General features: G+C 42.0%; 1 protein-coding gene across 7 annotated transcripts in view; it reads right to left on the reverse strand.

Moving 5' to 3' along the window:
• Window positions 1-23,384, reverse strand: part of DPP6 (dipeptidyl peptidase like 6) — a 717,188-nt gene that overhangs the window by 468,536 nt on the left and 225,268 nt on the right. For 4 of the 7 annotated variants that reach the window (XM_061587124.1, XM_061587132.1, XM_061587131.1 and 1 more), the window contains exon 1: window positions 17,675-17,926. The exons of the other annotated variants lie outside the window; for them this stretch is intronic. In XM_061587124.1, coding sequence (XP_061443108.1) covers window positions 17,675-17,926 — 252 coding nt within the window. Of the gene's footprint in view, window positions 1-17,674; window positions 17,927-23,384 lie in introns of those variants that run through there. 7 annotated transcript variants of the gene reach the window in all.

Here is a 23,384-nt window from a genome sequence, read left to right on the forward strand (position 1 = left end):
AAAGGAAGGGAGTTCCAGAGGGTGGGGGCCACAATCGAAAATGACCTCTCTCTGGTCCGCACCAGCCTAGCTGTTTTAACTGGTGGGATCGAGAGAAGGTCTTGTGTGGCTGATCTTGTCAGGCAGCATAATTGGTGATGCTGGAGGCACTCCTTCAGATAAACTGGGCTGAAATCGTATAGGGCTTTAAAGGTTAATACCAGCACTTTGAATTGGGCCCGGTAGACAACTGGTAACCAGTGAAGGTTTATTAATACTGGAGTGATATGATCACAGCGACGGCTGTTCTTTATCAAACGTGCCACCGCATTCTGTACCAGCTGTAGTTTCCGGACCATTTTCAAGGGCAGCCCCACGTAGACCGCATTACTGTAGTCTAAGCGAGAGGAGACCAGGGCATGTATCACTCGTGGGAGAAGATGGACAGGAAGGTAGGGTTGCAGCCTCCGTATCAGATGGAGTTGATACCAAGCTGCCTGGCTCACTGCTGACACTTGAGCCTCCATAGACAGCTGTGAGTCAAGAATGACCCCGAGGCTGCGGACCTGGTCCTTCAGGGGCAATCTTACCCCATTAAACACCAGGTTTATATCTCCCAGACTTCTCTTATCTCCCACGAGTAACACCGTGGTCTTATCAGGGTTCAGCTTCAGCCTATTCCGTCCCATCCATCCACCTACGGCCTCCAGGCACTTGGACACGGTATCTACAGCCAACAAGCATCCAGCAGGCACATATAATACACCCAGTCCTCTTAAAAACAATGGAAGGATTAATGAAGGGCATGTCTAGAGATCAAGATTCTGTCCATGGGAGATCTATGGAAAGATAAGGAATGGAAAACATGCAAGGCCTCTTTGTGGTCAAGGATTTCTTTCACGATAATGAAGAACATGCCTGACAAGAGCATCCTCTGTCCTAGAGGAAAAGACCATACAGAGAAAATTCTGAGAAATACTATCAACCTGCTGGTAAATCTGACAAAGCGTGATTAATAGCCTAGACTCTAGAGCCTACCGCATGGTGATTAAGGGGAAAAACACTGCGACAGAGACAAAAATGTCCAAGGACCAACACTTGACAAAAAAATCAAAGAGCTATACACAAAATCTTACTGTGTTTTCACTTTACCTTACAACAAAATTGTTTGGTCCTTTAATTATATCCAAAAATTCTTGAGACTTGGCAGCACAATTCAAATGACAGGGTGCCGGCAGGAGGGGGGCTGGCAGAGGAAGAGCCGGCGGAAAGCTCCATGGCATCTGCTCCCCATTCAGGAACTGCCAGCCCAGCTGAGCATCGGCTCTGTCAGGAGCTGCACACGGGAGCTGCGCACAAGAGCCAACAGGGAAGAGCTGGCTCCAATGAACAGGCCTCTTGGGGAGTAAGCAGTCCTTGTAAGCTGCCATAGGAATATTTTTACTACGCCAGCCTATTAGCTGGTGGAATTCTTGTGAGGATTGGGACCCAAGGGAGTGTTCCGAGGGGGACTTGGATGTCATGTAAGTCCCCCCCATGGGTCCTCCCCCACCATGCCCCAAGAATGCCCTATTTTCAGGGCTACCGCCAGCTTCCACTGGTTCTCTGTCTGCCAGACTGGCCATCCCCAGCGGACCCCTGATGGTGCCGGCAGGGTCCTGGTGGAGCCCAGTGGTGCAAGGAGCCTGCCAGCTCAGTCAGGGCTTGGCCTCATCCAACTCCCCCCAGCCTGGCACGAAATAAAGTTGGATTGCGCCCTATGACTGCTTGAAGAAGAGCTGGCTTCAATGAACAGGCCTAATGGGAATATTTTTACTGCACCGGCCTATTAGCCAGAGGAATTATCATGGGGACTGGGACCTGGGGGAGTGTTCCGAAGGGAAAACACCCACGGCAGAAAAGTCTATTCTACAATAGCTTCTTGGGTGTGTCTGTATCCATGTGGCTCACCAATAGAACCATGAAATCTCAAGATGTCTGGATTTTTATATATATTGTGTTTGTCAGATGGTCAAACTTGTATGATGCTTTTAACCTGTGCATCCATATGTGAATGGAATTATATTATTTTTTTTACCTATATAACAAAGTAAAAAAAGATTCCTCCAGCACTTGCAAAAAATACAGCATGTGCATAGTCCATTATCAGAAATAAAATAAATTTGCAAGGGGGGAAAGTGCAGCAGTGCCTGTTTAAAGTTATAGTTCAGAATTCAGGCATGTAAATTGACCATAAATCCATGAGAAGAAGGCTTACAATTCTCTCTGCACCACACAAATATACTACTTAAAGCTCTGAGTTTTGATAACCTTCTCCTCCACTTACAAACCCTTAGCAATCTTTAAGTCTACTCAAAGCTATATACTATTTCCTAAGGCTTAGTGAATGAGATACCCCCTCTTCAAAATACTCACTGATAATATACACTTGGAGTGCTTTTAATCAATCCCTTTATGAAGTTAAAGAAATTGTCTCCCATTGAACTCCAGTAGAGCAAAGAGAAATTTTACGGTTTGCCAGTAGGCAGATCAAATGAAAGAAATGCAAAAGAATGACTTTCAAATTAAATTAGGGCTTTCTCAGGTTGGAAAGGCATGTTGTGGTGTTAACAAGAAAAGGATCCGTTGGGGAATATTGAGAGCAGACTCCAGATGCACAGTGCAGCACTATCTAATTTACCATAAACCATAGGATAAGGAGCTTGCAGCAATATCCTCCTATGCCTCTGGGCTTTCCAGAATATTGTCTTCCTCCAAAACATGCATGTCATTATATGTAAGGAGGGCTCTAGTAACATGAGTTGATGCAACAAAAGCACATGGTGTCATAAACTGCTGTCTTCACTAGATATGTTTAGGCATAAAAGTTGGGGCATATCCAGGCGGCAGGGCTGGGGGACAAGGAGAGGAAGACTCAGCAGGATCTAAAAGTCCATCCACTCTTGGCTTTATGTTCAAGATTAAACTGCAATTAAATAGCTGTGTGGTTTAAAAACCATACAATACAATCTTCTTTTCTTTTTTTATTCCTATTATCTGTGGTGACAAACAAAATGCTTGTTGTCTTCAACCAGAACAACAAACTTGGCACTTCTGAGGGCTAAAGCAGATGTGATGCTAATTGCTTGAATATCTCTTGAAATGCAGATAGCAGTTCAGAGAGGCAATTTTTGCCAGGACCATGGTGGGGTAAATGGAAATGGACTACCTTCAAGTCAATCCTGACTTATGGCAACCCTATGAATAGGGTTTTCATGGTAAGCGGTGTGCAGAGGGGGTTTATCATTGCCTTCCTCTGAGGCTGAGAGGCAGTGACTGGTCCAAGGGCACCCAGTGAGCTTCATGGCTGTGTGGGGATTTGAACCCTGGTCTCCCAGGTCAAAGTCCAACACTCTAAACGTTACCAGATGAAAGTGGATAGCATCCAAAACCAGAAAAAAGAAAAAAGCAACTTTGGGTCCCCCCTTTTCTTCTTTTTTCTTTACTCTAACCACTACACCACACTGGAGTTAAAACTTCCTCTCCCCACCTACCCACCCCTAAAGCTGCTGTTCAGATAACAAAAAACTTTCATTTTGATTGATTCACACAATTCATGTCATGCCTAGTTGCCCTTAATTGTATAGTTTTATTTTATGCACAGGGAAAGGCACTGATAATTTGAAATGCATGTCCTTTTCATATGCGGGCTTTTTGGCACATTTCCCTGCTGTTAATACCTTGGCATACATCACTGCTTTGGAAGGATCTATGCCATGAGTACACGTAAGTCGACAACTGCAGAAGCAAAACATGTTTTCAGTATTTTCCTAGGAGCCATATAGCTAGCAGATAACCCAAAACAAGCAATGACAATAATGTGACACCAGCACTCCAAATTTCTCATTTATAACTTGAAGGAAGGACATTATGCTGCCAGAGATATCTTCTTAATCTTCTCCCATTTCTTTCCTCCTTGACTTTCTCTAACCCTATAAATATCCGACTTGTAGCTCAGGCAACCCTCCATCCATCAAGTGCCTGAAGAGTATGTTTCCCCACAGTCTGACCTTGTCACTTCATCACATTAGCTCTTGTTTCCATCTCTGACAATCTATAGCCCTATGCCGAAGAGCCAGAAGGCCACTTGCTTCTATAACAGAGCACTTTTACAAGGGGGGGGGCAGCACCATCCCCTTACTATCTGTTATGTTATCCTTATCTAATTGCATGCACTTTGCCTCCATTTGACATTTTCCGAACAGCAGATGCTTATTAGCTCTTGTTAGATAAAAGAAAGCATATATTTAGGGAGATTATCGGTTTCCAACTCTAGTGACAAGCTGTAACAAATGGGGAGAATTTTCACCCACCTTAGTGTGGGGAAAAACTAACTGGCTTATGCTGCAATCCTAAACATGTCTACTCAGAACTAAGTCCTATTGCATTCAGTGGGGCTTTCTCCCAGGCAAGTGGAGTTAGGATTGCAGCCTTTGATATGCATTTGAAATCATTTATAGACCATTTCCCACCCAAGGACCCCCAAAGCAGTTTACAAAATAAAATTCAAGCACTAAAATTGTAAACACATATAAAATCAAGTAAGTATTAAAATATACATGAAATCTAAATAAAATTAACAGGAAATAATACACAATGCTAGGGATATACATATTACACAACATCTGAAATGGCCAATAACCTAGTCAGGTTATTGAACAACAACAAAAAGTGTTTCCAACAGTCTTTCGAAGCACCCTACTGTGGGTGCTTCCCATAGAGCAACTGAGAGACCTGCAGCCTACTGTGGGTGCCACTACAGAAAAGGGCCCTTTACATGACATCACCAAGTGACATATTGTGAAATATGGCACAGCTAACAAAGCCTCTTCCAATTATCTTAATGTCCTAGTAGGTCTGTATAGAGGTAGGCAATCTTTTAGATATCCTGGTCCCAAGTTGTTTAGGGTTTGTATATCAGCAACAAAGCTTTGAAAATACTTCAGTAGGTAACAGCCAGCCAGATGTATGTGTGTATAATCCAGCATTAAGCACTGAAAAGCCAAGATTTTGCAACCAGATTCTGTCATGAGTACACAAGACAAACATAAAAGTACAGTAGGGCCCCACTCATACAGCAGATACCATTCTGGACCACCGCCGTAAAGCAGAACACATTGACTAACATTATCTAAAATGGCTCCCGATGCCTGAAAAATGCTGTAAAGGTGGAACAAGCACTGTAGGAGCGGAGCCTTTCTGCAATTGACAATCGCCGTATTGCTGGAATGCTGCAAAGCGGAGTGCTGCAAAGTGGGGCCCTACTGTAACCTGAATTATTTATAATAATTGCAAAATTATTGAAGACGGATAATGTAATGTAGAACCTTGACAGAATGAATGGAAGAATAACAGGCAGTATTATAAGGATCACAGGCTATAGTTTGAAGGCACATGAGGTCATCACTGTACTGTAGCTAAGCAGGTCTGGGTCTAGTCAATGCCTGTATGGGAGACCACCTGGCAACCACATGTATGCTGCCTTGGGTTCTATGATGAAAGAAAGGTGGGATATAAATGTAAGAAACAAAAATAAATAAAGGGAGAGACAGAATGGCTACCATTTGATGGCCTCATTAGAAGTCCCCTCAGAGCATTCTGCAGACTTCTGAGCATTCTTAGAAGCTAAAATCTCAGGAAAGTATTCTAATGGTTCTGCAAATAATTGAGGATTTTGCCTGATCAAATTGACTTTACTAGTAAATAATACTAATAATAAGCAAAGAAGAACAGAAGCAATGGACAAGAATATCCTGCCTCTACATCCTAGGCCACTGATAAGGCTATATAACTCTTAATACCTATGTGAAAACATAGACAGTGACAAGCCTTGTTCAGCTGAATTAAACTGCGGTTTCAGTGGGAACCAAAAGTATTGGCAGTATCAGGAATCATAATTTGGAGTTCTTTTAAAGCACTCACTTTAGCAGGATTCCAAATGAATGAACAATGTTAAAATAAGATACAATCTAGAAGGGCATAATGAGAGACTGAAGTGAGAAATGAGACTGAAGTGTGTTTGAATTCTAACTCCAACAATGAGTGCAATAGGACATCCTTGGCTTTCACTACGTCTCTTGTGTTTCTACATTATCGACTTTAAAGTTCCATAAATCTTCTGTTGACATTACTTTAGTCTTCTTGACGTTCAGCTGTAGTCCTGCTTTTGTGCTTTCCTCTTTAACTTTCATCAGCATTCGTTTCAAATCATTACTGGTTTCTGCTAGTAGTATGGTGTCATCTGCATATCTTAAATTATTGATATTTCTCCCTCCAATTTTCACACCTCCTTCTTCTTGGTTCAATCCTGCTTTCCGTATGACATGTTCTGTATATAGATTAAACAAATAGGGTGGATGGATTCCCACTTTTCTCACACATAGGAAGGAATGCCTCTTTTATGATGATGCCTCCTAAAACACATGAATGTATAATCTAAAAACAAAGAAAATACACTTCTTGTTTTAGAAATACTACCCTAGTTTGCACAAGCCAAACCACAGCTTCATGAAAACATTCAGACTTCCAGAGAAAAGTTGGCAGCTGCTTTGCTGCTCCCCTGTCACTTAACTGCTGAGCTGAGCTAGGCCAAGGTTATGATCAGTGTGTTGTCTGAACCACGGTTCATGCTTTAGCTCTCCCAGACAAACCGTGTGCTTCAAATCATAGACCAAGCCTTGGTTACACTTTGTGGTTTGTCTGGACAGAACAGAGTTAAAACATGCTAAGCCAAACCATGTCTTAGCTCAGTGCAGCACAGCAGCAAAACAACCAGGGGGCAGTAAAGCAGCCACAATCTCCTCTGAATGTTTGGTCATTCATGCTAAGCCATGGCTTGGCTTAACTGTGACAAGCAAACCAGGCCATTGTTTCTCAGTATTAACAACATCAATAAATTGGTTAAATGGCTACAATATTATCAACAAATATAAATAAGGCAATTTATTGGCTGCTCAACAGCCACTGAAAATGTCCATAGATGTTAGTAGAGACAGCAGCATTTCATGGCTCTGCTTCAGATTTTGAAGATTTTTCTCCCTGATATTAGCATGCTTGCTGAGCCATCTGATAAACATACAAATAATGAGGTAATGATGCCATTTGCAAGGATATTACATCAGTGCTACAGAGAGATGTGCCAATAAAACTTTTAATAACCTCTATGTGTTATTTTTTATTGCAAATATTTATGCTTATTGAAGCAGTTTGTTAGCCTGAGGGAAATCTTTTTTTTTGTTCTCCATAATACCTACATTTTTCTTGCATTTTCCCCAGGTTTTACTCTTACAACCTTGAATGTCAGGTTGTTAACACTTTCACATTGTCCATAATCGGTGCCATTATTTCAATCTGCTAAAAACACATTCTGAAGAACATTTCAGTTTGCTTTTGCTTGAGGGTGACCATACCCCCTTCCTACAGTGTCCTACCAATCCAAGGTAAAATCTGCGCTTTATATTTTATTTCAGTCAGAGACCCAGTGCTACGCTGTGCTACACAACCACAAGTTACCTTCCCACAGATGGCGGGGTATATGTTTAAAATAAGAACTGCTAAAAATATTTTTAGAGAAGATATATATAAAATCAAAGATCTAATTGCCATTGCAAAGATTTGCATAAACTGGTGTGCTAATTTTAAACCTACAAAGAAACCTGACAATTACATTCCATGTACAATTTAAAACTAGGAATGCATTAGTATTATTATTATCATTTATTTATGTAGCACCATCAGATGCACATGGTGCTATACATAAAATAAAACAATAAAAATCCCATAGTTTGACCCACAAAGGGTCAAGTATATGCAAACACTCAGAGCAAGCATTGCAAAGGCCTGCATCTTTTGGGAGTGCTCACAAAAAGCTTAAAGGTGCTTGCATCAAGCACTAATGTCCTTGTCCTTCCCCAGTACCAGCTTAGGGGTCAGGGAAGGGGAAAGTAGTTGCAGTGAATGTTTCCAGAGCCTTGGCAGAGTGCCATTTCTTGCTGGGGATGCAATGGGAATTATCAATCCCAGAAGCCATGGAAAGAAATGTTGCTATTCACATTATTTCTATTGAGCAGATGGCCTGAGATTTTTTTTGGGGGGATGGCTCGACTTATTTCTGAGCTAATCCAGTGTTGACCACTGTTTGCTTGTTTATTTCTATTTATTAAATTTATATCCCACTCTTCCTCCAAAAAGGAGCCCAGGGCGGCTCTAGTGCTCTATCATTAAGTTCTCCCAATAAAAGGAGGGGCTTCTAGTGAGACAGATTGTTGCTGGAGTCAGTATCATTACAACAGGTTGTCCCAGTAGTCTATGGAATGCTTTAAAAGAAATGGGGGTGCCACAGCATCTGATTGTCCTGATGCACAACCTATATTCTGCACAAGAGGCTACTATAAGGACAGAATATGGAGAAACCGATTGGTTCCCCATCGGAAAGGGTGTGAGACAGGGGTGTATTTTATCACCCTATTTATATAATCTATATGCAGAACATATCATACGGAAAGCAGGATTGGACCAAGATGAAGGTGTGAAAATTGGAGGGAGAAATATCAATAATTTAAGATATGCAGACAATACCATACTACTAGCAGAAACCAGTAATGATTTGAAATGAATGCTGATGAAAGTTAAAGAGGAAAGCACAAAAGCAGGACTACAGCTGAACGTCAAGAAGACTAAAGTAATGTCAACAGAAGATTTATGGAACTTTAAAGTCGACAATGAGGACATTGAACTTGTCAAGGATTATCAATACCTTGGCACAGTCATTAACCAAAATGGGGACAATAGTCAAGAAATCAGAAGAAGGCTAGGACTGGGGAGGGCAGCTGTGAGAGAACTAGAAAAGGTCCTCAAATGCAAAGGTGTATCACTGAACGCTGATGTCAGGATCATTCAGACCATGGTATTCCCGATCTCTATGTATGGATGTGAAAGTGGGACAGTGAAAAAAGTGGATAAGAGAAAAATCAACTTATTAGAAATGTGGTGTTGGAGGAGAGCTTTGCTCATACCATGGATTGCAAATAATTGGGTGTTAGAACAAATGAAACCAGAACTACCATTAGAAGCTAAAATGATGAAACTGAGGTTATCATACTTTGGACACATAATGAGAAGACATGATTCACTAGAAAAGACCATAATGCTGGGGAAAACAGAAGTGAGTAGAAAAAGAGGAAGGCCAAACAAGAGATGAATTGATTCCATAAAGGAAACCACAGACCTAAACTTACAAGATCTGAACAAGGTGGTTCATGACAGATGCTCTTGGAGGTCACTGATTCATAGGGTCACCATAAGTTGTAATCGATTTGAAGGCACATAACAACAACAACAACAATATCATCAGCACTCAGCATCTGATTTCACTATCATAAGGAGTGGAAGAGTTATCAGATTGGCTACTTAGACTTACATTAACATTTATTATGGCTATTGCCAACCACGTATAAAGAAGTAAGTGTCAAACTAGACTTGACGTTACATACACAAATGCAAATAGTATCAGCTGGGAAGTTGTATGTATATAATTACCAGGAACCCAGCAAACATAGGGGGAATGTTACTTCCTATGATCCAAAGGCAAATCCCTCCTATGAATGAGCTATTTGAATTGGGAGGAGGAGTTAAACCTCCGCTTGACACCTGCTGGGATCCTAATAATTATTACAGAGCCACAAGAGTGGCAGTCTACTATTGCCAGCATGGATTTTTCACATTCCGTAATGTTAAATTCAAAATACCCTCATGCCATTCTGATGCTTCCCATAAGCTCATTTCAAAACAAAACCTTATAAAACTTATAGTACTGAACTCAGAAACGCTTGCTTAGCAATCCTCTACGTTTTCATGGTGATACACAAAACAGTCAGAGAGAATCAAGAGTTCAAAGTGTAAAACAAGAGAAAAAAATTGAGACCCCTGTTGGACTTTTTTTCTGTCAGTGGTCTCATAATTTGTTGAAATTCATTAAAAATCACCCATGTTCACAGAGTACCTGTAATCCTGTTATGGACCTTGCCCAATACTCTGACCTTCATCTTCTGCAGCTGTATGGCCCATTTTTTTTATTAATTTAAGAAAATTAGCATTGAAGTCTATTATAATGTTGGGCATGCTCAGTAAGAACCAACTGTCAGTGTTCTAAAAGTCAGACTCACAGTTGTTGGGCTTGGCTAATCAGGGGGCCACACCCACACCAGACCTTTATTTTACTTTAGACAGCCATGGCTTTCCCCAAAGAATCCTGGGAAATGTAGTTTGTGAAGGGTGCTGAGAGGAGACTCTTATTTCGCCCAGGCTTTTTAAATTTTGTAAATTTTTAAATATTTTAAATTTAACATCCTAAACTTAATATGATCTTAATTTATAAATCTCAATGGCAATTTTATTAATGTTTTATAATTGTACTATATATATATTTTTTCCACACTTGCTCATATTTTAATTGTGATTTTATTTGTTGTACACCGCCCTGAGAGCTTTCTGCTATAGGGCGGTCTAGAAATGTAATTAAATAAAATAAATAAATAATTTCCCTGACAGAACTCCAGTGGTCAGAATGGTTTAACAGTCAGCCGCTCTGATTGAAGCTCTGTGAGGGGAACATGGCATCTCCTAGCAACTCTCAGCACCCTTCACTAACTACACTTTCCAAGATTCTTTGGGAGAAGCCATGACTGTCCAAAGTGGAATAAAAGTCTGGTGTGGATGTGGCCCGGGACAGCTTTGGTTTAAATTTGGGTGGGAGACTACATGTGCCTGTTGCACATTAAAAAGGTGGGGAGAATCCTGAAAAACTGATACTTTTCACAATGTTTTCCTTTTGGAAAGGAAAAGGGCTTTCCCTCTGCCCAGTGCCCACCCTCCCAGTCTCCTTCATTTCCCCTCCCTCTCTCCTCCCTTCCCTTACCCCTTACCCCTCCCACAAGTCAGTTTCACCTGTCGTAAGCATGACTATACAGGAGTAAATCCCCCTGAACCCAAAAGCATGCAAATGATTAATGCACCCAAAATAGAAATAGAACATAACCTCCAGTATGAAACAGAAAAGGGTGTCTTCAACATCATATGACACTGACCAATAAAAAGGTTTGAAATTAATAAGAATAAATTTGACACAGATTTCTACAATGAATAATGAGACAAACATAATTTTCTAGGTTAGATTCTCTGTAGAAACAGTAGTAATACACGAAAGAAGCAAAATAAGAACACTAACAACCATAGAAAAATGTAATTCTCCATCTTTGTAGATGGCAGGTGTTCAAAGGCACATGTTACTAAATTCTTCCAAGCTACACAGGAAGTGGACTGGACTGTAAAAGAGAAATTGTGTTTGCATTTTTACAAATGTGTAGGGCAGTACAATATCTCAGAGAGGTCAGGTCTCCTGCTCCCCTATAGCTCTCCTGTTCACTATAGCTGCTCACTATAGCTGCCCAATCTCCCTGCTTTTTAAAGTTTGATAGAAATATCTGTTGGATATAGGTATGTTCTTAAATCGTACGGGTTTTTTGCCTATTAGTGAATTAGCACTTACATGCAGCTAATGCTATTAGCATTTTTATATGTAAAAAAACCCTTGCACTTTAAATACAATAATATAGTCAATGTTCCCTCCAATTTGGCCTAAAAGAGAGCAGAAAGGAATGCCAAACTTACCCATATCATCATCAGCTTCTTATCTTTTGTGACGCTATGCCAATCAACATTCCTCCAGTTTTAAACAAGCCATAAAACCACCAAATTTTTGATCAATTCTGCCACTTTTACTCAGGGAAAATTCCCACTGCAGCAATGAAGCAAATTGTCCTGAATGATGAATAAGAGAAGACTGCAGTAGTTGGGCTAACTTTATAGACCTGATCTCTGACACTCAATCCCCTTTAACAGAAATAACTTTGCATTGTGAATTCAATTGTAAAAGGATTACTGTGATTATCACTTTTATTCTCAATGTTTTATGAAATTAATCAATATTTTGTATTAGAGAGAAGTGCTGAATTTCTTATGCACTTGATTAATGCATTATTATCACCACAGTAATTAAAAGGAACAGGATTATACACAATCAGCATGTACATCTTACTCAGCACCTTCGGCAGTTGCCTGCAGAAATTAAGCCCATTAATCACTTTGACCACAAAGGAAAGTAACAGAAAAAGCTCTATTTCAGGGGGGGGGGGAGGATTGCTCAAAGCCAATTTCAGGGAGGGGCAATAGTCTGTATTCCAATATGGAAAGCATTAATTTCAAAAGGAAAAATATGATGCCAAAATTATGGATTAATGTCCTCTTGTTATAATGTTCTGCAGTTACTTTCATTTCTTCACCAGTTACTGTATCATATTCATATCAATTAATCTGGGCAGGCAGGTCTGTAACTAAGGGAGAATGCTATGTATATATACGTCTATGTGACCTCTGAGTGTTGAAACCAATAAACCATGCTGGACCATGGTCACTGTTTAATACTACTTAGCATTTATGTAACAATTTAGTGAAGGTAATCACATGTATTATTTCAGATGTCCTTACAATAACCCTATAAATGAGAGTAGTGGTGATCTCAGGTGAGAGAGGGGAGTAAGACCATAGCTGAGACAAGGATGGCTTGCCTAAGGCCACCTAGTGAGCCTTGGTTTCACATATCTCAGAATGCACTTTTCTTTATTCTGTCTCCCATGCCAGCTTCTATCATCTTTACAGGCCCTACTTGTAAAGTGGAAATCGTTGCAGCCTTTATATCAATTCCCCCGAAGTGAACTCCCGCCAATGCTGCATAGTTTTCTCTCCTTATTGATCTTCCATGGGAGGAGAATGATGCAAACACATCTCTACCATTTGGCCTTTGTTTGTTTTTTGTTTTTTTCTTTGGAGCTGCTGTTTCGTTATTTTTTTTTGCTGAATGTTGAATTGGTTTTATTTATTATTATGCGCTTTCTTGTGCATTTGGAAAGGGAGATAATAAATGTTTTTAATATAGCGTAAGAGTCAGTGTGGTGCTGCAGTTAGAGTTCCCCTTCAGGGGGGACCTGAATTCAAGTTCCCACTCAGCTATGAAGTTCACTGGCTTACATTGAGCCAACCATTCCCCCTCAGCTTAACCTACCGCAAAGATTAGTTATGATGATAAAATGAACATAACATAAGACCATAAGAAGAGTCTGCTGGATCAAACCAGTGGCCCATCTAGTCCAGCATCCTGTTCTCACAGTGTCCAACCACATGTTTATGGGAAGCCCACAAGTAGGAGTGCAAGAACACTCCCCCCTCCTGCGGTTTCCAGTAACTGGTATTCAGAAACATGCCTCCAACTGTGGGTGGGTGGGGGATAACATAACAGGGTTGTTGTGAAGATAAAATGAGGGGTAGTAATGTGCACCTCATTAATTTTCTTATTTATTTATTTCTTATTTATTTATTTATTGCACTTGTATACCGCCCCATAGCCGAAGCTCTCTGGGCGGTTTACAGCAACCAAAAACATTAAAACAAATATACAATTTAAAACACATTTTAAAAACAATTTAAAATTTAAAACAATTTAAAATTTAAAACAATTTAAAACACATGCTAAAATGCCTGGGAGAGGGGAATGTCTTGACCTGGCGCCGAAAAGATACTTTGGGGGGCACCACTGAGAAGGAAGGACAACATGGAATAAAATAAAATAACTGGGAACTTCTCAGCTCACACTCATAACCATTATGCTAACTTCCTTTCTGGGTATGCTATATCAAAAAGTAAAACTGGAGACAATGACAATGAGGACTGAACTTGCAGACCATGTGCTCAACCACTTTTATGGGGATGCTTTCATTAAAAACAAGAGTTCTCTTACCTTTAGCCTTTAATATGAAAGTTATATTAAAAGTCTAATCCTTCTCAAAAGGGGTTTATAATGCAACCACCAACAGAGCAGCCAGTTATCAAGCATCATTGCATGCAGCATTAGCAGGATTTAGCTGAATTTCCAGCAGCCAAGATTTCCACCTATTGTGCAAAGAAGATTCTGCAAAAACCTATCAAAAATCTCACATCTCTGTATCCCATTAGTCACTTTTGTCATTGCACATTGCACCCCCTTTCCTCTGAATGTACTGCATGATGAAATCCACATTAATTTGCATTAAAACTACATTTAAAAGTCCTTGCTAACATCCCAGTTCCCAGTACTGCTTGCAAGGAGGAAGAGAAACTTTCATTTGTTCTTTGTAATTCTTACTGGTTACCATAGTCAGAAATCCTGCCTTGGCTCATAAGCTGAATTCTCCTCACCAGCTGACAGCAAGACACAGATGGCCAATAAAGCTGCCAGTTGCCTTTAAATGGCCCAATGGAAAGTCTGCCAGCAAGCAAGATCACTGACTGGTAGAGCTAGAAAGACTTCAGCACCTGAGACAGCTCCCCAAAACAGGACTATTCAGAACTATTGAAGAAATGCAGAAAAAACACAGGATTTTCAGACTTCTATCTCTTAGCGCATGTACATCTGAGCTGTCTTTTTAAAAACAAACAAACCTGAATTCATCCTAATCCTACCACGTAAACACATGTTGTTGCAAACCTATCTAAATAGGTTAAGCTTTTCCTAAACTTTTATTATTTAAACATTGGAGTGTTATATTTTCAGACACCTAGCTCTGCACTTTTCATACTTCTTCATCCACACCTTGGGTGTTAATACATCATATTCAGAATTCATCATATTCGGAAGAATGTAGGTCTGCTTGTCCCCCAGATCACAGAATTTGTTAACGGAAAATAGCTGAAGCAATGAAAACATCCCAGCCTCATACAGGTAAATTAAATCGTGGTGTTTTGGCTCATTTTTAAAACCATAATTCATTATTGATGATGAAGGTAAACATCAGACAGAAGAAGCTAAGAGTCTAGTACAGTGGTTCTCAACCTTTTTTGCTCCATTCCCCTCTTTCACCATTGTATAATTCCCCCCTTCCCAAGATAGTCTCTCATAGCGTGTTGACTTTTCGCGAGTGACGGTGGTGTTTCTCATGAGAGAAAAATTTCTTAGTTTATATTATAACAGAATTTCTTGGAGCACTTTCTGGTCTTTAAATAATAATTTAATTTTGCAAATGAAAATAATGCTGCATGTTCAAGAATCGATTTTAATCTGTGACATTCAATAAACTTTATTGAATGTCGCAGATTAAATTAAAAACAAACTACAATTTTACAGATTGTACATAATCTACAGGACATCACACTTTGCTGAATAGTGGTCCCAATTCCCCCCCCTGGAACCCTAAAATTCCCCCCCAGGGGGAATTCCCCCCTTGTTGAGAACCCATGGTCTAGTATATAGTTGTTATATTTGTGACTCAAGTCATGTGCCTATGTTTATGTATGTACATACAGAACTATGGGATTGGGAAGGACACTTATTTTCTGATCCATGCCAACCATATTGTTCTTTAAGCCTTCTGGTAAATTGTATTTCATGCTCTGCTAATTTCTGAAACCAAACCACACTTTTTACAATTCGGTAAAATATTATGAATTGGAAGGAATGGGCCAAATGCATGGTATATGTGACTGCCCTTTATTTCACTCCGCTTGAAAGAAGAGTGAGCTGAAGACATATTCCACTGCATGCTGTTAGTCTAAATGCTCTTACAGTGCAATCCTATGTGTATTTACTTAGAAGTAAATCCCAATGTTTTCAATAAGGTCTCATTCCCTAGTAAGTGCGCTTAGAATTGCAGCCTTAACAAAGCTTACTTTGAAACAGAATATGGATTTTACTTTTATAGACGGTGTCAGCAAAGATGATTTGCACATGATAAATTGACATATTTATGTTGCAGCCTTTGATTATCAGAGAGACAGCTCCAGACATCTGTCATACTCAGAACTGGGGTGAGGCGTAAAACTCCACCCCTAAGTATTTTACACACAGAGACAGACAGTGGAGGGAGATGGCTTTCTTTCCAAAAATTGTCCTTTGCTTTCTCATACTGCCATCTAGTGGGTACTGCTTGGGTTAGGCTAGACAGCAGTCAGACAATTAAAAGGATTTCACTCTGATTTGTTCCAAAGGATTATCTCTAGGATTCTGAATTAATGAAATTTAGATCTTTCTTTACCTCCACTAAATATTTCAGTGATATTAAATAGGATTTACTCGCCTTTAAGGTGCTGGGAATTAGCGCCTCTTCTCCACCTATTAGTTCTTGGAAAATAGATTATTTCTGTGGACTCTTTTCAAGGGTTTTTGTGCTCCCGTCTTGGTTGGGGGAAATGACACCTAAACTCAAGCTACCTCCCACCAAACATTCTCTTAATCATGAAATAGACAGGGACAAAAGAAAATCCCTCGGTTTCTTTGCAATAGCTGTCTCGGTGTCGATAAGGATTTTTAGGTGAGTGGAACACAGAAAAGAATTGCTTCTCTCCTACCCCCGCCACGTTCAAAGCAATCACCCGTTGATGGTCATTACTAGTGACTTTCATAATTAAAGACTGAGCACAACTGCAGATCTAATGGAAGCGTCAGATGAAACAATACTCAGAAATGCATATTCTTCTCAAAGAATTATCACTCCAAGATTATTTTAACTTTCACCCCCCTGTCTGATGCCATCATCAACCCGAGCAGCCAGTGCCCTGGATGAGTCACTCGTTACCAAGACAATATGCAAAATACAAACTCTTTGAAATCTCTACTCTCATCAGCAGGAAGAAAGGAGTTGGAGGGGGGCCAGAGGAAGAAGCAGCAGAAGCAAAAAGTGTTTGCGCAAATTTACACTTCAGCATCTTCTTGGAGCTTAATATAGACTTGAAAGGTCTGTCCGTTTCTTGCCAGTTGTTGCTGTGTGTGTTTTACTAATATATATATATATATATAGTAAGGGTGGAAGAGAATGTGAGGGTTTCAACAAGGAGAGAAAAAGTTCTCACCGGAAGGACTGGAGAATTTCCTACCAAATTACTACAACAACCAGGTTAGTTTGTTAAGAAACACTCCGACGCCAGGCATCTTTACTCAGTGCTGCTGAGTGCCATGGGACTTACTTCGGTGTAGGCGTGGGTAAGATTGCCTCCTTCTTCCGCCCCGCCCCCATGGAAGCTACCTTCAATTCAGATCAATGGGACAATGCGTGTCTTCCCAAGGGAGAAGGGGGTTTCCTTTTGTTGTTGTTCCTTCCACACCGTAATCAAAACCCACAGCCGTTTTTAAAGATAAAAGAGGCAAAATAGTTTGGGTGGCGTCGGCCACAGAGTAGGGTCAGTACGGGGGAAGGACCCCCTCCCTCTCTCTCACACACACACATGTGCCCAGGCAACTAATGAACCGTTTCCTACGGACCAAGGAGCTACACCGCTACTTTCCGCTGCCGCTCGACTCCTCTCTCGGAATGTGCCGCACGCGCAGGGTCACTTTGGGAGGCTACAGAGGCAGCGCGCGCGCACACACACACACGCAAGACCACTTCAGCGGCTAGAATGCCACACGGAGGGACAGGTCGAAACAAAACGGGGGGGGGGGAGCAGACATAATAATGCGACCGACCGGCGACACAGACAAAAGAGAAAAAGACAAGACCAAACTCGAAAGCGGAAAGGGTGAGAACCGGCCTCGACAGAGCGCCACCCAACCCGAGGTAGGCAGGGGCTGGCTTACATCTTCCTCCTCGCAGTCACTCCTCCTCGCCTGGTACTGGAAGCGGGGTCTGGGGTTGTCTGGTTGCAGGGAACGCGAGGCTTTCCCTCCTCCGCCGGTTGCTGCGTTGGCAGAAGCAGCCGCCGCCGCCGCCGCCGCGGAACTGTCCTCTTCGGCGCATTGGGGACCCAGGAGATGACTCGCTTCGGGAGTCACCGGGAAAGATCTGGATGTGTTTATCTTCCCGCCGAATCTCTGGTACAAGGAAGCCATGCAGTCAATCCAGGACGGGGAGGGAGGTGGTGTTATTATTAATTATTAATTATTGTTATTGCGATAGATAGAGGGGAGATTCTTTGTGAGTGGCTCGCCGGCAGATTTGGCGTCTGGGATCGCTCTCTCTCTCTCTCTCTCACCCTCGCATTGGATTGCCTGCTACTACATCAAGTCAAGCCCTCCTCAATAACACATCAGTGGAGCAGGCGAAGTGCGCTTCCTCTCTCCCTCTTCCTTCAACAGCGTTAGGAAGAGAAAGGAGGAGGGAGGAAAGAGTTGATGGAATAACCGAAAACACACACATAGGCACGCCAAAGAGCCCCCTCCCCCGCTCTTTTGGAACGTTGTACGAACCAGAAGAGGTCCTGCTTTCATACACACCCTCCTCTAATATGTGTTTGTGTGTGTGTGTGTGTGTGTGTGTGTGTCCAGATGGCGACCGAAATTAAATCGTGTGCGTGTGTAGAAATGGGGGGAGCGCTTGGCTCATTCGCCCAGTGGCTTGCAGAGGCGACAGAGCAGCCGTCTTCGAGGTTGCATACCGGCAGTGTACAAGAGACGGAGAGAAAAAAGTGCCTCCGCGCGGCGTCGGCGGGGGGGGGGGCGGGGGAGCATGTTATGTGTGCAATAAGGCTACGAGCGACGGGAGGGCGCAATCGAAAGACAAGCATGAGAGACCTCATTCAAAGCACGCTGCTCATCCTGGACAGGGAAGAAGGGAGAGGGCTTGCTGATACTGCTTTCCCCCGGGGAGGGGGGCTTGGGGGTTTGCTTCCTCCTCTCCCCCTAAGAGAACTTGAAACAGCAACCAGAAGCAGGGGTAAGGCGGGAGACGATCACCAACCAACACCACTGCTTGAAGGGGGGGATGGGTGGGTCGAGGAGGGGATCGAGGCACTAATCTCTATGCCAGGCGCCACTCAGGAGGGGAGGGGGGAAAAGACGAGACGGAACCACAACCCAGGGCCAAGAGCCAGCTACTCGCCCAGGGGCTGACTGGCTAGCTGCTTCCTCTCGGTGTAACATCTGTCCTTGGATCTCCAGCAAGGGGAGAGCAGTCTGGTCCCTTCTCTCTAAAACCAGACGATGCCGACCAGGTCGGCGGCCGTCATGAAGAGCTTTCCCAGAGCCCCTGTTCTCCTTCTCCTTTCTTCTCCCACATCCCTCCCCTCCCCACAACTTGCTCGTTTCATCAACCACATTGTCTCGTAATATTTCGCTCTTCTTAATTCATTTTGCTGCATTAAAACGTGCTTCAGCGCCCCTCTGTGGAAGCACACCGAAACTGATTCTCCGGAGCAATCCTCTGGAATAAACAAAACGCCAGATTCAGGAACTCGAGCAACCCAGAGACCGCCCCTGGGGTGGACCCCGCGGGGTGCCAGGAGTGGGTAAGAATGATGAAAGGGCCCTGCCTTCTTTTCCTGTAATGCCCTAACTTAGCCACCAACGAGAGAAACTCGGGCTTTCTGTAGTAGCCACCAGAGTACCCAGGTCTTACACTGATGGTCTCTCCGGGCTAATGAAGGAGAAAACGCGCAGGGCACTGGGAGAGCGCGGACTGGTCCTGCGATGGGCAGCGCAGGAGGTTATTTGGACACAGCAAGAGCTGAGCCTGTCAGGTTGCTGGGTTTCCATAGTAACATATGCTTACTATCTTTATTTTTTAAGAGTCAAGACCCAGGGAGAGAGAAAAAGCAGCTGGAGGGATCAGTTACACACACATACACACTTCGACCCCTCCTCTCTTGCTCCTTCTGCATATGTCGTTTGTAAGGAACATAAAAATTAAGTTCGCAAATTGGCCTCTTGGATTTGCCTTCCTGTTTGCAGAGCACGCAGGTGTTAATTCTCTCTCTCTCTCTCTCTCTTTGACAATGAGAAAATTCTCATTGCCTTGGAATAAAATCCAGCCGGTAGAGAGCTAATAGTGTTGTTGTTTTCCCCTTGAACTTTGTATAACCTTTACAGATAAAAAGAATGTCAATAATACTTTATCAACTGCTTGAAGCCTTATTTTATTTTATTTGCTGGTCACTACAAAAAAATCTTTCTCCAAACAAGGTAAACAAAACATTTGCTTAATGACGGAGCATTTTTCCCCCTGCACCCCAAAGAGTCTTCATCTGCTGATTTTGTTGGGCTTAACAAAGTCAGGGATGGAAAGCCATAACATATAGAAGGTGGACCTGCAGTCCTTGCTTCCTGTCTGCCTGAAGTTAAAAGAAAGGATCCATCATTTTGATCTTCATAGCTCAGATCCTGACATTTAATTAAAAGAAAACTAGAACGGGAACTTGTGTCTCTCAGAAGCAAAAGGCATTCACATTAAGTGAAGCATCCCATCACAAGGAAAAAGGCTGTCACCAAAACTTAGCCCAGTGCAACTTTCCACAGACCAGCGGCTTATGAGATTGATCCATAGCTGTGCCTTGAACAGACTACACTGCTGAGGAATTCTTGTCATACCCTACATAAAAAATAACTAAATTTTAGCTGAATTGTAGGAAACGAATGAAGCCAAAAGTGCCAGCATCTCCCTTTAACCAAGTGGCGTGAAATTAGCAAGAGGCAGCAGAAAATCAAGGGGGGTAAATATAAGGAAGTATAACATGGGATTTTCTCTCATGAGAAATGGGGGTGGGGTAAAGTGAAGGAGGAATGCTAAAAGGAAATACCAGAACAAACATCATAGAATAGTAGAGGTAGAAGGGGCCTATAAGGCCATCAAGTCCAACTCTCTGCTCAATGCAGGAATCCAAACTAAAGCATACCTGACATATGGCTGTCTAGCTGCCTCTGGAATGTCACCAGTGTTGGAGAGCCCACCACCTCCCTAAGTAATTTGTTCAATTGTCATAGTAACCACTGCATTGTTTTCAAGGTGCTTGACTGACCACTTTATAACCTGCTCCAGAATTTTCCCAGGGATTGAGGTCAGACTGATTGGTCTGTAGCTCCCAGGTTCCTCCTTTTTGAAGATAGGTACAATATTAGCCCTCCTCCAGTAATCTGGCACTTCACCCATCCTCCATGATTTCAGAAAGATAATAGCAGTGGTTCTGAGAATTCTTCAGCCAGTTTCTTCATTTTTCTAGGATGCAGTTCATGGGGCCCTGGAGATCTGAACTCCTTCAAAGTAATTAGGTATCCTTGACCATTTGTCTATCAATCTCAAGCTGCAATCCTGCTCCTTCAACTTGTACTAGACCCTCTTTTGGGAGAAGATTGAGCCAAAGTAGGAACTGAGCCTTTCCACCTTTTCTTTGTCATCTACATTTCAAGAGGGGAATGCTGACATCAAAGTCACACATCCAAAATGACACATTTGTAATAAAATGTGTAGCTTTAGGAGCATCAGAGAAAGAAAGCATAACTTGCACAGTGCTGCATTTCTTACATGCATCTCAACCCCTTTGGGTCATCCCTTCATTATTTTCTTAATGATGGTAGCATGCATACTAGCTAGAAACTTGAAAGTACTAAAAAATTATTAAGCTACAGCATTTCTGATTGAGCATTTTGCAGAACACAGAAGTAGCTCAGCCTCTGTCCAAGCGTCTTAAGCAATTTTTGCACGGGTTGCATTTAACTTAGGTTGGTTGCCCACCCAGGAAATCAGGAGCACACTGCAGCTTGCATGAGCTGCTCCCCAAGGTAATCAGCGACATGCTGCATCTTTGCATGCTGTCTGCATAAAGAATGTAATTGTTTAGAATGGAATGAAATCCCTCTAATAGCAAACACGAGGTGAGGACTGACAGAATGGAGAAGAAACAGAACCACTGAGAAACAAGAGGAAGGTATCAATATGTTCTGAGGAATCCCAAGGTTTGCAGATGTACAAAAAACGTAAAACAGAAACCACACCATTGCCTCCCCCTTTCCATTTTTCATTTCTAATTGACATTCATTCTGTATGAAGACTGTTCTGTCCTAACAAAAAAAAATTTTTTTTTGCCTCCTTAGGTTGCAGTTTGCTAGGGGAAGGTAATGGTGTGGTTTCTGTTTCAAAATGAGGATACACAACAACATTTTGTTCTCATCCCACTTGCACCACTCCCTCTTCCACAAAGTAGGAACTATCTTTCAGTCCTTCTTCCTACTCCACCAGGTCCAGCAGCAATGCAAGGTAGGAACAGGCTCTTGCAATTTGAGAGAGAAATGGAGAAACAGACTTCAATAACTTACTGCAGCAGTAGTTTTGCTTTTTTAATTTACTGCCATGTGCTAGGTGCTGTACAGGATACAGAAAAATAAATGCAGCCTCTGTTCAAACAGCTTATATCTAAAATCTATGCCAAACATTCCTTGCCCATCAGTCTCATAAAGCAACTTACAATTATTTAAAAACATTTTGTGCAACAAAGCAATCATACAAAACTGTAGTAAGAACAAAAATCCTAAGAACAGAGCTGAGGAGCCTTTTTCAGACTGAGGGCCAAATGCCAGTGGTCAGAGATAGATAAAGACAGAGCACCAAATGTGAATTTTATATTTGCACAGTAAGCTAGTTTATACACACACACCTCTGTCCTCCATCCACACAAACAAGAGGCATTATCAGAGTTAGCTAGGCAAAATGCTCAAGGTGTGAAGCAGGGCTACTTGGAGAGAGTTCTGAGGGCCAGATGAAGAGGCCTGGAGGGCCACATTTGACCCCAGGCCTGAGGCTCACCATCACTGCCTAGGAACAAACAATAAAGAGAACAATAACACAGTAGAACAACCAGCAAGTGGGTGGGAAATGCAGAGCAAGGATGGGGAAAGGAACTGACAGTAGCAGCAGTAGAGGAACAGAAGGGGGGAAAGGGCTGCATAGAGTACCTAAGTCATTGGCTTTGAGAAAATGTAGCTGTAGCACAGCATAAAATGTTGTTAGATTTTTGTGTAGAAGACTGGGCTCACACCTCACTCTAACCATGAATGTTCTTGAAAAAGCTCCACCCCTTTTTACTATAAACACGATCGGATCAGCTCGCATGCAGTTTCAGCTTCAGTCAAATTTCGCAACTGATTGGCAGACCAGCCCATTAATCCTCCAGGTGTGGCCAATGGAAACACTTTGCTGTAGGGAACTAGAGTGCCCACAGCTGCTCTCTCTGAAACAATTCTCCACCTGAAATTGGAGGAACAACTCTGTTCTAACTCTCAAGGAAGAAATGAGCACAGAATGGAAAATTACTTTTCACGTTGACAGTGCTGTAAGAGGGATATAGGTGAGGTCACCAAAATTAAGACAGCCTCTGCCATGTTATGGATAAAAGTCGCTTTCTTAGCACCCCCCCCCCCAAAAAAAACACAATCCACTTAAAGGCTATGATGAATGCATATGGCAATAATCTGAGGATGAAAGCTTGTCTGCATATTTTATCTACAACCCATTGGTCTCTACATACACCTTTAAACTGCAATAATCTTTTTTAGTTAAATTAAGAAAGTGGAAGGTAGAGCC

This window comes from Rhineura floridana, chromosome 10 (assembly GCF_030035675.1).
Source record: "Rhineura floridana isolate rRhiFlo1 chromosome 10, rRhiFlo1.hap2, whole genome shotgun sequence".
Lineage (NCBI taxonomy): Eukaryota > Metazoa > Chordata > Lepidosauria > Squamata > Rhineuridae > Rhineura > Rhineura floridana.